This window comes from Coregonus clupeaformis, unplaced genomic scaffold, assembly GCF_020615455.1.
Source record: "Coregonus clupeaformis isolate EN_2021a unplaced genomic scaffold, ASM2061545v1 scaf0058, whole genome shotgun sequence".
Lineage (NCBI taxonomy): Eukaryota > Metazoa > Chordata > Actinopteri > Salmoniformes > Salmonidae > Coregonus > Coregonus clupeaformis.
Window position 1 is genome coordinate 873,464 of NW_025533513.1, and position 17,831 is coordinate 891,294.

The 17,831-nt window shown below is 47.3% G+C and overlaps 1 protein-coding gene across 1 annotated transcript; it reads right to left on the reverse strand.

The window, feature by feature from the left end:
• Positions 1 to 51: 51 nt before the first annotated feature.
• On the reverse strand, positions 52 to 7,473 carry LOC121549558. Its single transcript, XM_041861355.2, has 14 exons — positions 7,009 to 7,473; positions 6,065 to 6,815; positions 5,814 to 5,845; positions 5,476 to 5,539; positions 5,221 to 5,353; positions 4,802 to 4,946; positions 4,426 to 4,546; positions 3,509 to 3,596; positions 2,370 to 2,481; positions 2,114 to 2,219; positions 1,954 to 2,032; positions 1,652 to 1,721; positions 1,410 to 1,524; positions 52 to 1,031 (listed from the first exon to the last, which is right to left on the reverse strand). Coding segments are annotated over exons 2-14 (1,125 nt in total). The 5' UTR covers positions 6,066 to 6,815; positions 7,009 to 7,473; the 3' UTR covers positions 52 to 972.
• Positions 7,474 to 17,831: the final 10,358 nt, after the last annotated feature.

The following is a 17,831-nucleotide window of genomic DNA, read 5'->3' on the forward strand; positions in this document are numbered from 1 at the left end:
GATTTGAAGAGTAACTTTGAATTCTGGAATAAGATGACCTCAATCAGTAGATACTGGAAAAGCACCTTTATTGGAAATAAAGAATGACAATGAAAATGTACATGGCAGAACCGGCTCAAAAGGCTTGTTGCTTTTGTACCATTGGCAGTGATAGGGGGAGTGTTATTTTTCCAGTTCACATTTCAAAAAATATTGTGCATATTGTCAGAAGCTACTTTTATAATAATAGTATTGGTTTTTAAGTATATGCACAATGTCGAAAAAATTACAGTAATTCCATGAATACATATGTAAACACTTTTTTTTCTTTCAGTATCTCATCTTTAGGAGGAAGTGGAATAGAAGGGGTTCCATCTCAGTACTCTAAAGTGACTTCATCTTCACTGTGCACATGAAGAAATGGAGTTGAGAGGAAGCCACTTTAGACAATTGAGATTCACCCAGGGTACAGTGGAGGCTGGTGGGAGAAGCTATAGGAGGACGGGCTCATTCTAATGGTTGGAATGGAATAATGGAACGGAATCATGTGGTTTCTATATGTTTGTGTTTGATACCATTCCATTGATTCCATTCCAGCCATTACAATGAGCTCGCCCTCCTACAGCTCCTCCCACCAGCCTCCACTGCCAGGGTATTGGACAGAGACAGAGGATTAGGTCAGTTAGGAAAAGAGGAGTGTAAGGTTGAGGTCAGAGGTCACCCACTACCCCCATCAACATAATAGCAGGCTGTGTCTCTACATTCTAAAGTAGTCTCCTCTCCTCTATGTAGTTGTACTGATCCAGAGGGCCTGGACAGCCAAAAACACACCCACCTGTAGTTCTCTGCATTTCTCATTATAAAAGAAAGGAAGCTACTTTAGTGTATTGTGATCCAGCCGCAAAGCAGTTCTTGGCTGAGTGGGACAATCTCAGTCGTCATATCATACAGGGAATCTTCGCCCCTGACAGAGGACAGTGTCGTGGGCAGTGACTAGTTCAGACGTCGAACAGATCGGGTGGTCTGAGTGGACAGGTTTCTTTGGGTCAGGGCTGCAAAAGACAACAAATCAAACCAACCAACTGTTAGGTCCTGACAATAATGTTCTCCAACACAGGAAACTATATTGGTTTGGAGTTTGGATTCATCAAATCAATTAAACTACTCCTAAATCTTCAATCAACCGCTATCCTTCACCCGCTAGGCACTTGTCAAACTCGTTCCACAGAGGGCCGAGTGTCGGCGGGATTTCGCTCCTCCCTTGTACTTGAATGATGAATTAAGGTCACTGATTAGAAAGGAAGTCCCCTTACCTGGTTGTCTAGGTCTTAATTGAAAGAAAAAAACAGCAGACACTAGGCCCTCCATGGAATGAGTTTGACACCCCTGCCCTAGGCCCTTGTGAAGTTCTGAGAAGATGACATATTTACCCGAGAAGTCCAGTTGATAGCTGAAGCTCCTGGTAGTGAAGTTCATAGTTCCATTTGGGTTCTGCTGGTACTGGGCTTCAATGTCCTGGCTGGATACACTGCAGGTGCCGCTTCTCTACAGGATTAAGTCAACACACACACACACTGCTTGGTCATAAGAAAGTATGTGTTTTTAATGTAGTGGTATGAAGACTACTCTTATGGAGTCTGATGAGAGAGACCAGTAAAACGGTTCATCTTACTTTGGCAAAGTCTTTCCAGCTTCCGTCCACGTCTTGAAATTGCCAACGGGACTGTAAACCCATTCCTCCACTGTGAGAGGAGGACACAGTTTTTCATTATTTGTCACATTGCACAGTTGTTACACATGGGTTCTCTAGCAGGTCAGAAAGGCCTTGACTAATGGCCAGGACTTCTTCCTGACCACATGACCAGACCAGGAAAAACTCTTGGCCCTAACCTATAGGGCCAATACTTTTTCCTGGTTAGGTCACATGGTCAGTAAAACTCCTTGCTCTAGGTTCCCAGCCTGTTTTATCCATACCTGCTCATTTGTTGAGCTTCACATTGAGTTCTCCTCACAGTTCTTTTGGTCCCGATGCGAACGTTGGTCTGACACATGCCTGGAAGAGACAGAGAAAACTTCAGGAGTGTTCCTAGACAGGTCACATGTTATGGTACACCAGTATTTAACTCTGTCTTACCTGAGAAGTCGAGGGTGTAGGAATATCTCCCAGCTTTGAAGCGTATCTGTCCCTTGGGGTTCTTCTGGTAGTGTCTCTCAATCCCAGCACTGTCCAGTGAGCAACTCTGGAAATAGCCACAGATTACATGCTGCTATACCATGATTGTCTCCCTCCTCCATTCTCACCTTAATGAGGGCCTGAGTTGAACATATACAATCTGTCTTGTAGTGTGCTATTTGCAAGGGTTCAACGAATAAAATAATGTCCCACTCACTGGAGTCTGGTATTCTGTCCACACCCCCTCCACACCCATGAATTCCCAGGTGTAGCCAGCAGAGGGAGGTGGTGAGGCAATTACAGTGGGGGCTGATGGGGCAATGGATACACTGCAAAGAAATAGACCCACAAATACTGAATTACACTTACATTTACATTTTAGTAATTTAGCAGACACTCTTATCCAGAGCGACTTACAGGAGCAATTAGTGTTAAGTGACTTGCTTCAATGTTGCTGTGACAAGAAAGTAGGTATGAAACTATAGATGATCACATTTGCATATGTCAGGAATGTATGTAAAGTTATCTTGACACTGAGTTGAGGTCGAAGGGGAAACCAGTCACACTAGAGAGAAGCTGGATTTTGTTGTTGTTGTAAATAATGTATATTTAATGCTATTATTATGTTGTGGCTATATTGTTTTTGGTGTTTGTAATTTTTTCTGTATAGATTTGATGAAGATTTCGATTTAATAACATCTACAAGATTCCTATAGGCCAGTTTGTATACAGAAAGGCTGCGTTCCAGGCTGACTACATCGCAGACGCCTTCCAGATCTCACAACACCTGGATAGGTGTTTAATTAATCAGCTAACCACATCATATAATACAGCTGCCTGACTGCGCAGTCGATGATGCAATACAACGAATGCAATGAAGTTGGCCTGGAGCTCACCCATTCAAATAACTTTGGCAACACTACCATCACACAGGTTAAATTAATGAGGCAAGTGCCTAACGGTGTATATAGATGAGGCATCATAATAACTGCTGTTCATCGTAGGCCCTAGGGGCAGAGGCTAGGGGCCAAAATACCTGCTGTTCACCGTAGGCCCTAAGGGCAGAGGCTAGGGGCCAAAATACCTGCTGTTATAATAATAATAATAAATATGCCATTTAGCAGACGCTTTTATCCAAAGCGACTTACAGTCATGCGTGCATACATGTTTTTTGTGTATGGGTGGTCCCGGGGATCGAACCCACTACCTTGGCGTTACAAGCGCCGTGCTCTACCAGCTGAGCTACAGAGGACCACAGTTCACCGTAGGCCCTAGGGGCAGAGGCTAGGGGCCAAAATACCTGCTGTTCGCCGTAGGCCCGAGGGGCAGAGGCTAGGGGCCAAAATGGAATAATACCTGGCATTCCCTGAGACGATGGAGTTGAACTTTGGACGCCGCCGGACGTTTCTCTGTACCCGGGTGGCTGAATTGGTCTGTGTCATAGCTGAAGAAGACATACATATGGTAAGAGAAACCTTTGTATTGTAAGGGAAAATGCAGTCTGGCAGGACATGCAGAGTATTGTCAATTGCTCTACAAAAAAAAAGCTTAAAAGCGGCAATCAGCAGTTGAAACAATAACAAATCGTTCTCCACGCCCCTGTTTTGGTAAAAAGGTAAGGGAGGAAGCTGGAGAAATGTGACCAATCTCAAATTCATAGACAGAGCTATGATTGCAAGGACTGACCATCCATGATATCAAAATTATAGTTTTAACCATGTTTTAAGGCTATTAAATGTTTCTTTACATTTCCTTTGTTTACAAACATTGGAGTAAAGCAAGCTTATATTTTGGGTTCTGATGGGGAACAGCAGCTGAACTAAGCTCATGAGGCATTTATAAGATATATTCTTCAAGAGTCAATAGGTACATATCATTAAGTCCAATAATGGAGGTAGCAACTGCAGATGTACCCTTTAAGGGCTCGATTCAATCCATAGCCTTGTAGCACGGTTGACATTTAAAGGTCATTTATGATTGAGCCAAAATATGCAGTGTTTACCGTGAATGTAGTCTCCGCGAATGTGGTAACATTGCCTTTAAATGTAAATCACGCTAAAACGCAGATCTTCCACGCAATGGATTGAATCAAGCCCCAAGTGCCAGATCTCAACCCCGGTGTTCCCTATATATGCTACTGGCTACATGCTCTGTCACATCACACTGTATGTGTTGGGATAAGGGGTAAAACAGTCCATAATTGGGAGGTATTATCTGAACTGCACGTTTTGCTACAGTATGACCTAATGAATACGGCCCTGTGTGGAGTCTACCTGTGAAGTCTAACGTGTAGCTGGTGCTCCCCACAGTGAACTGGAAGGTCCCCTGAGGTCTGAGGATGTACTGTTGTTCCACATTACCACTACTGACTGAGGACGAGCCCTGACCTGGACCCTGGGGTTAGGAGAGAGATGAGGGAGATTGGGTGGGGGGGAGAGAGGTGACAAGGGGTGGGTGAAAGCAGAAAGAGAGAGTGCGCGAGAGAGAGAGAGAGAGAGAGAGAGAGAGAGAGAGAGAGAGAGAGAGAGAGAGAGAGAGAGAGAGAGAGAGAAAGAGAATTGAAATATGCAGGGAGAATTTCATTTTTATTTAATTCCAATTTAAAACGTTGTATTATAGGACCATTTGGGAACTTTCAGATTCACTCACCAAAGAACCGTATTCACGCCATATCCGATTGTCTTTGAAATACCACCCGATGTCTTCACTTTGACCCTGAGGTAGGAACGTGAGTCGCCGTACACCCATGGCAGCATTTTGAGCCTCAATCTGATCAAAATCTATATAGACCTGCCTAGAATACACAGAGCAGAAAGGCTACATACACAATCCACCTGTGTTAGTTCAAAAACACGTCAGACCTTAGGTTACTGAACTATACATACAGTATAACAAATAAATCATCAGATCCTAGGTTAGTCTTAATACTCTTAAAATGCTTCCTCTCCTGTTCACCTCCTTGAACCAACATTATCTATCAAGGAAAGGGGACAAGGAAAGAACACCATTCAAGACTATTGAGATGCAGCCGTATAAAAAAATTGCCACTAAACATCTACAGTACAGACCCCATGTGTGATGGGTAGATGTTCATTCCTTTGGCCCCAGGCTGGCAGTAGTGGGTCTCGATCACATGGTCATTGTCAATACGCAGCCACCGCTGTCCTTCATACAGCTGCCACTCAAAGTGGCTCCCCCTGGCTGTCAAAATGAGGAATAGCAATTGTGCATAATCTGTTGTGTAGAAGGAAGTTGCCCCTATAAAGTTGCCCCCTTTGCACTGATCTAAGGTCAGTTTATGTAGCTTTTGCCCTTTAACTTACCTGAGGCAGACTGGCTAGGTGTGCTCTGCCCAAAGAAGTCCTCTTCCTCCTCCTCCTCATGTTCCTTCAATAAGGATTAGACTGGTAATAAACAAGTCTGAAACTATTTCTTATACATAATGATCTACCGGCAGGTCTATGGGTTCTTATTCATTGTTAAATACTTGATTTTTTGCTGTGGCCTATTTATTGCTCAAGTAGTCAGCGGTGACATCAGCATTAGGCATTTGACAAGAAAGTGTATTGTTGGTGTGTTATTTACAATAGCCTATGCAAGCAATATTGTAGATAATGAGGTGCAACTGAGCAATTTTGACCTGTAATGCTCGTAAACTTACCAGATAACTATTGCCAAACCCACGTAATGACACTGTAATTAACAGATATAAAATGTAATCATTATAACAAACAAACTGAAAAATCATCTACTGTAAAGTAACGAGACGACTTGCTTGCTTTAGTACGAAAGAAAAACTCCCAAAAGCTTAAATGCGAATTAAATCATGTCTAGAAAAACGTTTTTTAAAAGGCAAGTTATTTAAATATAAATACAATAGTAAAATAGTTTTATATAAATAAAACGTCTTACTTTTAGTTGAAAATGTAGAGTGGAAGTTTTATTCGTCTTGACACATCAGTCATGACTTTCTTTTGTATTGTTTTCACTTTCGTTTCTTGGGCAGGACGGGCGCGGCTCTGTTTTGCATAAAACATACCCTTCCAGATTGGAGAAAGATAAACAAAGGGATGATGAAACGCAGACGTAGTAGAACCAAGAACAAACACGCAAACTACCAGAACACAAAAGCATTCAAACATTTCAGATTTTATTCTGCAATTGATCAAAACATTATTTCATCGAAACATACAGTTTTTATCTTTAGTCATTGTGTACAGTAACAATATATCAGTTTAAGCTTTCAATCATATTGAGGTATTGTCACGGATTCTGCCGAGACTGCTCCTCCTCCTGGTTCGGGCAGGCTTCGGCGTTCGCCGTCCCCGGAGTACTAGCTGCCACCGCTCTATGTTTCTGCTGTTTGATTGCTTTTGTCTGACTGTTACACCTGTGTTCATTTGTGTGTTGATTTCTTGTCTTATAAGTTCCTTGTTTTGCTCTAGACTGATTGTGTGTTGTTTTTGTTGCCACTTTGTCGGAGCTACATTTTTGCACTCTGTTTGTTTTATGTTTAGTGTTTACGCGTGGTGCGTAATTTTTCCCTCGCCTCTTGGTTTGTTTTCGAGGTCGGGTTTTCTCTTTTCTTGTTCGACTATTAAAGTCTGTTGGACTTAACCTCTGTGTCCTGCGCTTGACTCCTCCACCACATCCACATCGGTTCCTAGTGACAGGTATATAGGACAAGCGTCACCCCATTTTCAGGAACATTTTAAGGCAGTGGATGTTATTCCAACATTCACATCACTGTAGATTGCATTGCATTGATTTTTATGAAACGTAAAATATTTGTCTTGAATTAATCAATTAATTATTGCAAAACGTCTAACTGTGCGTTACAGGATTTGTTTACTCACAGTTCTTCGGAAAATGTATTGCACCAATAAAAAATTCACTCATCTAGGGGTAAAGTACAAGGCAGTCAGTGGGCTGTTTATTTAGAACAGCCATGATAGAAATTAACACAAGCGAGATGACGAATGATGTATATATACACATCATGTATATATACACATCACTCGATTTAAAGTGCTAATATTTTAAGTGTGTATGCAAATTCTAATAAATGATTAAATTAAAATACTTTTGAAGGCTTATTTAATTATGGCTTTGAATATTCACATATTTTCGAACAACACCTGAGATAAAAGGTATTATTACCGACATTTCAACATCATGCACACAAATGTTATCTAACTAAATGTCCCAGTTACTTGAGCATGGCAGTCTGCTTCAGCATTCATCATATACAGTTTAAGTCGGAAGTTTACATACACCTTAGCCAACATCATTTAAACTCAGTTTTTCACAATTTCTGACATTTAATCGTAGTAAAAATTCAAAGTCTTAGGTCAGTTAGGATCACCACTTTATTTTAAGAATGTGAAATGTCAGAGTAATAGTAGAGAGAATGATTTATTTCAGCTTTTATTTCTTTCATTACATTCCCAGTGGGTCAGAAGTTTACATACACTGGATTAGTATTTGGTAGCATTGCCTTTAAATTGTTTAACTTGGGTCAAACGTTTCGGGTAGCCTTCCACAAGCTTCCCACAATAAGTTGGGTGAATTTTGGCCCATTCCTCCTGACAGAGCTGGTGTAACTGAGTCAGGTTTGTAGGCCTCCTTGCTCACACACGCTTTTTCAGTTCTGCCCACACATTTTCTATAGTATTGAGGTCAGGGCTTTGTAATGGCCACTCCAATACCTTGACTTTGTTGTCCTTAAGCCATTTTGCCACAACTTTGGAAGTATGCTTGGGGTCATTGTCCATTTGGAAGACCCATTTGTGTCACGATCGTCAAACAGAGATGAGGACCAAGGCGCAGCGTTGCAGGCAAACATACTCTTTAATTAGAGACATGATCAAAAACAACAAACGATACGTGACAGTTCACGGTCTAACATAAACAGACTTGAAACAAAATCCCACAAACACGAATGAAAAACAGACTGTATAAATATGGCTCCCAATCAGAGACAGCCAGCAACACCTGACACTCGTTGCCTCTGATTGGGAGCCACTCTGGCCAACATAGAAATAGCACCCATAGAACAAAACACATTGATCTACACACCCTGGCTCAACATAACAGTGTCCCCAGAGCCAGGGCGTGACAGTACCCCCCCCTAAAGGCGCGGACTCCGACCACGTCAACCAAATACCACAGGGGAGGGACCGGGTGGGCACTCCGCCTAGGCGGCGGATCCGGCTCCGGGCCTGATCCCCGCTCCCTCTCCAACCCCCCAACGTACCCCTGGTCCGGTCTGGCCCCGCTGGCCTGAGCTGGACTGCACACTGATGGAGCGGATTGCTCTAGCTCCGGCGTAAAACATCTGACCAGTGCCGAACCAGGCACCAGTGGAACAGGCACGGGCCGTGCTGGACTGACAACGCACACCACTGGCTTGGTGTGAGGAGCAGGAGTGAGCCGAACCGGGCTGACGAAACGCACCACTGACTTGGTGCGGGGAGCAGGAACGGGCCGAGCCGGGCTGACGGGGCGCACCACTGACTTGAGTGCGGGGAGCAGGAACGGGCCGAGCCGGGCTGACGAGCGCACCACTGACTTGGTGCGGGGAGCAGGAACGGGCCGAGCCGGGCTGACGAAGCGCACCACTGACTTGGTGCGGGGAGCAGGAACGGGCCGAGCCGGGCTGACGAGCGCACCACTGACTTGGTGCGGGGAGCAGGAACGGGCCGAGCCGGGCTGACGAGCGCACCACTGACTTGGTGCGGGGAGCAGGAACGGGCCGAGCCGGGCTGACGAGCGCACCACTGACTTGGTGCGGGGAGCAGGAACAGACCGGACCGTACTGGGGACACACACCACTGGCCCTACACCGGGATCTGGAACGGGCCGGACCGGACTGGTAACACACCCCAGTACCTCTCGCCGTGCCTCTACACCTTCCATCCCCTCTTCTACCAGTGGCCCCCGTAACCTGGCGGCCTCCTCTGCCAACCCGCTGGACCGCTCTATCGCGGCCTCCTGCTGCCCCGACGTCGTGAGCCCCCCCCTAAACATTTTCTGGGGGTCTCTCCTTCCCGTGGGCCAGGCCTCTATAGTTCTCGCCCAACTCTCGCTCTTCTGCCTCCAACTCCCGCTATTCAGCTCCTCAATTGGCTTGACCCAGTCGAAGCTCTTCCTCCATTGTTCCCAAGTCCACTCTCTCTGCTCTTCACTCGGCTTGACCCAGTCGAGGCTGCCACGGAGATCTGCTAGGGATTTCCCTGGCGATGGCTCCTCGACTCGCTGCTTGGTCCAGTTGTGGTGGGATTTTCTGTCACGATCGTCAAACAGAGATGAGGACCAAGGCGCAGCGTTGCAGGCAAACATACTCTTTAATTAGAGACACGATCAAAAACAACAAACGATACGTGACAGTTCACGGTCTAACATAAACAGACTTGAAACAAAATCCCACAAACACGAATGAAAAACAGACTGTATAAATATGTCTCCCAATCAGAGACAGCCAGCAACACCTGACACTCGTTGCCTCTGATTGGGAGCCACTCTGGCCAACATAGAAATAGCACCCATAGAACAAAACACATTGATCTACACACCCTGGCTCAACATAACAGTGTCCCCAGAGCCAGGGCGTGACAGTACCCCCCCCTAAAGGCGCGGACTCCGACCGCGTCAACCAAATACCACAGGGGAGGGACCGGGTGGGCACTCCGCCTAGGCGGCGGATCCGGCTCCGGGCCTGATCCCCGCTCCCTCTCGAACCCCCCAACGTACCCCTGGTCCGGTCTGGCCCCGCTGGCCGGAGCTGGACTGCACACTGATGGAGCGGATTGCTCTAGCTCCGGCGTAAAACATCTGACCAGTGCCGAACCAGGCACCAGTGGAACAGGCACGGGCCGTGCTGGACTGACAACGCACACCACTGGCTTGGTGTGAGGAGCAGGAGTGAGCCGAACCGGGCTGACGAAACGCACCACTGACTTGGTGCGGGGAGCAGGAACGGGCCGAGCCGGGCTGACGAAGCGCACCACTGACTTGGTGCGGGGAGCAGGAATGGGCCGAGCCGGGCTGACGAAGCGCACCACTGACTTGGTGCGGGGAGCAGGAACGGGCCGAGCCGGGCTGACGGGCGCACCACTGACTTGGTGCGGGGAGCAGGAACGGGCCGAGCCGGGCTGACGGCGCACCACTGACTTGGTGCGGGGAGCAGGAACGGGCCGAGCCGGGCTGGACGGGCGCACCACTGACTTGGTGCGGGGAGCAGGAACGGGCCGAGCCGGGCTGACGAGCGCACCACTGACTTGGTGCGGGGAGCAGGAACAGACCGGACCGTACTGGGGACACACACCACTGGCCCTACACCGGGATCTGGAACGGGCCGGACCGGACTGGTAACACACCCCAGTACCTCTCGCCGTGCCTCTACACCTTCCATCCCCTCTTCTACCAGTGGCCCCCGTAACCTGGCGGCCTCCTCTGCCAACCCGCTGGACCGCTCTACTCGCGGCCTCCTGCTGCCCCGACGTCGTGAGCCCCCCCCTAAAAATTTTCTGGGGGTCTCTCCTCCCCGTGGGCCAGGCCTCTATAGTTCTCGCCCAACTCTCGCTCTTCTGCCTCCAACTCCCGCTATTCAGCTCCTCAATTGGCTTGACCCAGTCGAAGCTCTTCCTCCATTGTTCCCAAGTCCACTCTCTCTGCTCTTCACTCGGCTTGACCCAGTCGAGGCTGCCACGGAGATCTGCTAGGGATTTCCCTGGCGATGGCTCCTCGACTCGCTGCTTGGTCCAGTTGTGGTGGGATTTTCTGTCACGATCGTCAAACAGAGATGAGGACCAAGGCGCAGCGTTGCAGGCAAACATACTCTTTAATTAGAGACACAATCAAAAACAACAAACGATACGTGACAGTTCACGGTCTAACATAAACAGACTTGAAACAAAATCCCACAAACACGAATGAAAAACAGACTGTATAAATATGGCTCCCAATCAGAGACAGCCAGCAACACCTGACACTCGTTGCCTCTGATTGGGAGCCACTCTGGCCAACATAGAAATAGCACCCATAGAACAAAACACATTGATCTACACACCCTGGCTCAACATAACAGTGTCCCCAGAGCCAGGGCGTGACAATTTGCAACCAAGCTTTAACTTCCTGACTGATGTATTGAGATGTTGCTTCAATATATCCACATCATTTTCCTTCCTCATGATGCCATCTATTTTGTGAAGTGCACCAGTCCCTCCTGCAGCAAAGCACCCCCACAGCATGATGCTGCCACCCCCATGCTTCACGGTTGGGATGGTGTTCTTCGGCTTGCAAGCCTACCCCTTTTTCCTCCAAACATAACAATGGTCATTATGGCCAAACAGTTCTATTTTCTGTTTCATCAGACCAGAGGACATTTCTCCAAAAAGTACAATCTTTGTCCCCATGTGCAGTTGCAAACCGTAGTCTGGCTTTTTTATGGCGGTTTTGGAGCAGTGGCTTCTTCCTTGCTGAGCAGCCTTTCAGGTTATGTCGATATAGGACTCGTTTTACTGTGGATATAAATACTTTTGTACCTGTTTCCTCCAGCATCTTCACAAGGTCCTTTGCTGTTGTTCTGGGATTGATTTGCAGTTTTCGCACCAAAGTACATTCATCTCTACGAGACAGAACATGTCTCCTTCCTGAGCGGTATGACGGCTGCGTGGTCCCATGGTGTTTATACTCACATACTATTGTTTGTACAGATGAACGTGGTACCTTCAGGCCTTTGGAAATTGCTCCCAAGGAGGAACCAGACTTGTGGAGGTCTACAATTTCTTTTCTGAGGGCTTGGCTGATTTCTTCCGATTTTCCCATGATGTCAAGCAAAGAGGCACTGAGTTTGAAGGTAGGCCTTGAAATACATCCACAGGTACACCTCCAATTGGCTCAAATGACGTCAATTAGCTTATCAGAAGCTTCTAAAGCCATTACATATTTTTCTGGAAATTTCCAAGCTGTTTAAAGGCACAGTCAACTTAGTGTATGTAAACTTCTGACCCACTGGAATTGTGATACAGTGAATTATAAGTGAAATAATCTGTCTGTAAACAATTGTTGGAAAAATTACTTGTGTCATGCACAAAGTAGATGTCCTAACCGACTTGCCAAAACTATAGTTTGTTAACAAGAAATGTGGTTGAAAAACGAGTTTTAATGACTCCAACCCTAGTGTATGTAAACTTCTGACCTCCACTGTATATCTGTTAACTATAAGTCTTTGGATAAAACCATCCGCTAAATTACCATATTGCATGATATCATATTGTTCACACTTTTTTCCCCGCATACTATTTAGTACGGTAGTATGGGTATTCAGACATGGCCAGGGTCTTTCTCCCCTTTTTTTAAAACATCTACATGTTTAATTTGAGCTCCAGATTGTATCTACTAAAATAGTAGCTTGATATATTGACGGGCTTAGTTCTGGCCTTCTGACACTGGGCTGAGGTAGATGGAGTGTGCCCCTGACGGTTTCCTGCTGCATCACTGTCTGATTCCTCTTCTGTAGCACTACTCTCAGAGTTACTCTCAGAGCAGCTGAAGTCCTCCTGGTAGCTATTCCCTTGACTAGGGTCTGGACAGGGAAAATAGAATAGAATAGAATAGAACAATAGGAAATAGAAGAGAAGCTGTAATTACAGTGTGATATTGGACCAGTGTGATATCAAATTGTGTTTTGTAAACTGTAAAAAAAATCCTGTAATTGTCACGGTAAATAACTGTATAATCAATAGTAACACACTGTATAAGCTGAATACAGTAGGCTACCGTAAATTACATTGCATTGTAGGGAAAAATTAAATGACTGGGAAATATTTTAAGTATTTTGTACCGTAAAAAATGCTACGTAAAACATTTCACATCATGCTTTACTGCAGGTAGATTTTTAATATCTGTGTTTTTGCATGTACATTGATTGATTCATTTTACGCTACACAAAGATGAATAACATACATGTTTCTAAACTAATCCAATTCGTTAATTAGATTTTTTGCACCCGTTACTGAAATGGTCATTTCAGATTAAATGTCTTAGGTAGTCACCTCATGTTCCTAACCCTGACAATCATTTTGAATGCAGGTTGTGGGTGAATAAATTCCAACTGTTGGATATCCTTACTCTGGCTGGATTCCAGTAGGAATTACACATCACTTTTTAAATCAGCATAATGTGACATGCAGGTAGGGTTGCAAAATTCTGGTAACGTTTCCAAAATTCCCTAGGTTTTCCAGAAATCCTGGTTGGAAGATTCCTGGAAACGGGAGGGAATAAGCAAGAAATTCGGATTCGTTCAACCAGGATTTCTGGAAAATATGGGAATTTTTGGAATGTTACAAGAATTTTGCAACCCTACCTACAAGTAACATTATAATAATTTTGCCACCCTACTTGCAGACCTGATGTGGCCTGTAAACCATACATTTCAGGCCTGTGGGGGAAGTTCACAGGGCAAGTCATAAAGGACATGTGCAGAATGTTGAACATTGAGCAGAAGTTCCATGTTGCATACCGGCCTCAGGTGGCGGGATTTATCGAACGCACAGATTTTCTTAAGGAATCATTGTCCAGACAGATTGCACAGCATAAAGGTCAGTGGATAGCTCTTCCCACAAGTGTTGACGGTGATGAGGGCCACACCCTCCAGGGCCACAGGAATCAGCCTGTACGAGTTGATGACAGGAAGAACCATGAAACTTCCCATTGACCCAGATGTGAACACAGCTGAGCTGGGGCCTATGATGTTTGCAAAGCAGCAGACTGTGTTGACTCACTTACAGGACAGGCTCAAGGTCCAGTATGCACAGGCATCTCTGAGGCAACAGCAGTCAGACAGAGCAAACAATGCACTGTTCAATCTTGTGGTTGAAACCAAGTTCACAGAGGGGGACATGGTCATGGTGAGAGTGAGAGTGACAGTGAGAGTGAGTGAAAGAGAACGCTTTTGCCCCAAGATGGCATGGTCCTTACGAGGTCAAGGCTGCATGTAACAGCTGCCTGGCTGTTAAGGCCCAGCAAAGGTTTAAATGGTTTCACATGACACAATGTAAACCATACCGGGGTCAAATGCGATGAAGCAATGTTTTGACTTGTATGATCTTTGTTTTTTCTATTTCTGTCTTAACAGAAGGGTGGTAGCTGTTCCCTGGACCCCAGAGGCCAGGACAGTGACGTGACCAACCTGCATCGAATTAGGACAGCGAGTAGAGCTTAACCATGCTCTGGGGTGCCAGAGATGGGTATGGAAGTATAGTGGGCCATACACGAACAACCAGATTCCACTTTATCCTAAACAGATAGATACATGGCCCCCTGGGGTTACCTCAGGACCAGATTGTGCCATGCAGATCTGCTGTAACATAGGATCCAGCCATCTTCCCGACCGCATAGACAAGAGCTTTCCCATTCACAAAGGTATCAAGATTAATCCTGACATTTGTTTCCAATACAACAGAACAATCTGGTTCCAGTTATTGGATACATCAAATACACCCATAGACATACTGAACACATTTTATTCTGTTTATAACAATGGCAGAGATCCCAAAAAGTGTTACAACACGACAGATCTGCTTCCTGACATCTATAGGTGCAAGCATGTTGCACCTCATAACAGGACGCATCATAACATTATTACTGCATTGTTTAATCTAACTTTTCCTATAGGTGACTTCTACAGACCCAGATCTTTCATCTGGACAGAACGAAGGGAGGGTATGTACTGTGTTGGTTCGTGTGCTGCTAATTTCACAGCCTGGACAAATTGTCATCTTGTGAGGTGGATGTGGGGTGAAGTCAGGCGCAGGACACCGAAGCTAAGTCCAAAAGTTTAATAAAGACAGATCCCAAAAACAAGGCACGGCCTCTAAACAAAGGAGGCGGAATAATGCCCAATTACGCAAAACATGCGTAAAATACACAGAACACAAAACCCTACACGAAAACACACATGACAGGCGAAATAACAACACACAACTAATCCATACAAACACAGGGAACTAATAGGACACGTAATCATCACAAATCAGACACAGGTGCTAAGGACAGACAAAAGCAATCACACATGGAATCATCCAACGATGGCAGCTAGTACTCCGGGGACGACGAACGCCTTTGCCTGCCCGAACCAGGAGGAGGAGCAGTCTCGGCCGAAACCGTGACAGTACCCCCCTTGACGCGCGGCTCCAGCCGTGCGCCGACCCCCGGCCTCGGGGACGGCCAGGAGGACGCGGACCCGGGCGCGTGGGATGCCCATGGTGGAATTCTGTCAGGAGGGATGGATCGAGGATGTCCCTCCTGGGCACCCAGCACCGTTCCTCCGGACCGTACTCCTCCCACTCCACGAGATATTGGAGACCACTCCTCCGGCGCCTGGAGTCCAAGATGGTCCGGACCCTGTACGCCGGGACCCCCTCGATGTCCAAAGGGGGCGGAGGGGTCTCTCCTATCTCTTCCTCTTGGAGTGGGCCAGCTACCACCGGCCTGAGAAGAGACACATGGAACGAGGGGTTAATATTTTTATACTCTATAGGTAGTTGTAACCTGTAACACACCTCGTTCAATCTTCTCAGGACTTTGAAGGGCCCCACAAACCGCCGACCCAGCTTCCGGCAGGGCAGGCGGAGGGGCAGGTTTCGAGTCGAGAGCCAGACTCGATCTCCCGGTGCGTACACCGGGCCCTCACTGCGGTGGCGATCGGGCGCTCGCCTTCTGTTGACGGATGGCACGCTGCAGATGGACATGGGCAGCGTCCCACGTCTCCTCCGAGCGCCGAATCCACTCGTCCCACCGCAGGAGCCTCGATCTGGCTTCGTGCCATGGCGCCAGGACCGGCTGATAACCTAAGACACACTGGAAAGGTGTTAAATTGGTGGAGGAGTGGCGGAGAGAGTTCTGGGCTATCTCTGCCCAGGGGAGGAACCTCGACCACTCCTCCGGCCGGTCCCGGCAATGGGACCTCAAAAACCTACCCACATCCTGGTTTACACGTTCCACCTGCCCATTACTCTCTGGGTGGTACCCCGAGGTAAGGCTCACCGAGACCCCCAACCGTTCCATAAACGCCCTCCAAACTCTGGAGGTGAACTGGGGACCCCGGTCAGACACTATATCCTCGGGGACCCCATAGTGCCGGAACACATGGGTGAACAGGGCCTCAGCGGTTTGTAGGGCAGAAGGGAGACCCGGCATAGGAAGGAGACGACAGGCCTTAGAAAACCGATCCACAACGACCAAAATGGTGGTATTCCCCTGGGAGGGGGGTAGATCGGTAACGAAATCTACCGAGAGGTGGGACCATGGTCGTTGTGGAACGGGCAGGGGATGTAGCTTACCCCTGGGCAAATGTCTAGGTGCCTTACACTGGGCACACACCGAGCAGGAGGAGACATAAACCCTCACATCCTTAGCTAACGTTGGCCACCAGTATTTCATGCTAAGACAGTGCACGGTCCGGCCAATACCTGGATGTCCAGAGGAGGGTGATGTATGAGCCCAATAAATAAGTCGATCACGAACCTCGAGCGGAACGTACGTCCGCCCCACAGGACACTCGGGGGAGTAGGGTCGGCACGCTGTGCCCGCTCGATTTCCGCATCGACCTCCCACACCACCGGAGCCACCAAACAAGACTCCGGCAATATGGAAGTAGGCTCGTTAGACCTCTCCTCTGTGTCATACCGCCCGGGACAGGGCGTCTGCCTTAGCATTCTGGGACCCCGGGATGTAGGTGATCTTGAAAACAAATCGGGTTAGGAACATGTTCCACCTAGCCTGACGAGGGTTCAATCTCCTAGCTGCCCGGATGTACTCCAGGTTACGGTGATCTGTCAGAATGAGGAAAGGGTGTTGAGCCCCCTCAAGCCAATGCCTCCACACCTTTAGAGCCTGAACTACGGCTAACAGCTCCCTGTCCCCAACGTCATAGTTGCGCTCCGCCGAGCTGAGCTTCTTAGAGTAGAAGGCACAGGGGCGGAGTTTAGGTGGCGCGCCGGATCGTTGTGACAGGACTGCCCCAATACCGGTCTCAGACGCGTCCACCTCTACTTGGAAGGGTAAAGAGGGATCCGGGTGCGCCAGCACGGGAGCCGAGACGAACAGGTTCTTAAGTTTAACAAATGCCCTGTTCGCCTCAGCCGACCACTGCAAACGAACCGGACCCCCCTTTAGTAGAGATGTAATGGGAGCTGCAACCTGTCCAAAACCCCCGAATAAACCTCCGGTAGTAATTAGCAAAACCCAAGAACCGCTGCACCTCTTTTACAGTAGTTGGAGTTTGCCAATTACGCACGGCCGATACCCGGTCTACCTCTATCTCCACACCAGACGCGGACAACCGATAACCCAAAAAGGAGACGGACTCCTGGAAGAACAGGCATTTCTCTGCCTTGACATACAAGTCATGCTCCAACAGTCTTCTCAACACTCGGCGCACCTGGGCTACATGCTCGGCTCGTGTAGCAGAGTACACTAGGATGTCATCAATGTAAACTACTACACCCTGCCTATGCATGTCCCGGAAAATCTCGGTCAACAAAGGATTGGAAGACTGAAGGAGCATTCATTAACCCGTATGGCATGACGAGATACTCGTAATGACCCGAGGTTGTGCTAAATGCTGTCTTCCATTCATCCCCCCCCCTAATGCGCACCAGATTATACGCGCTCC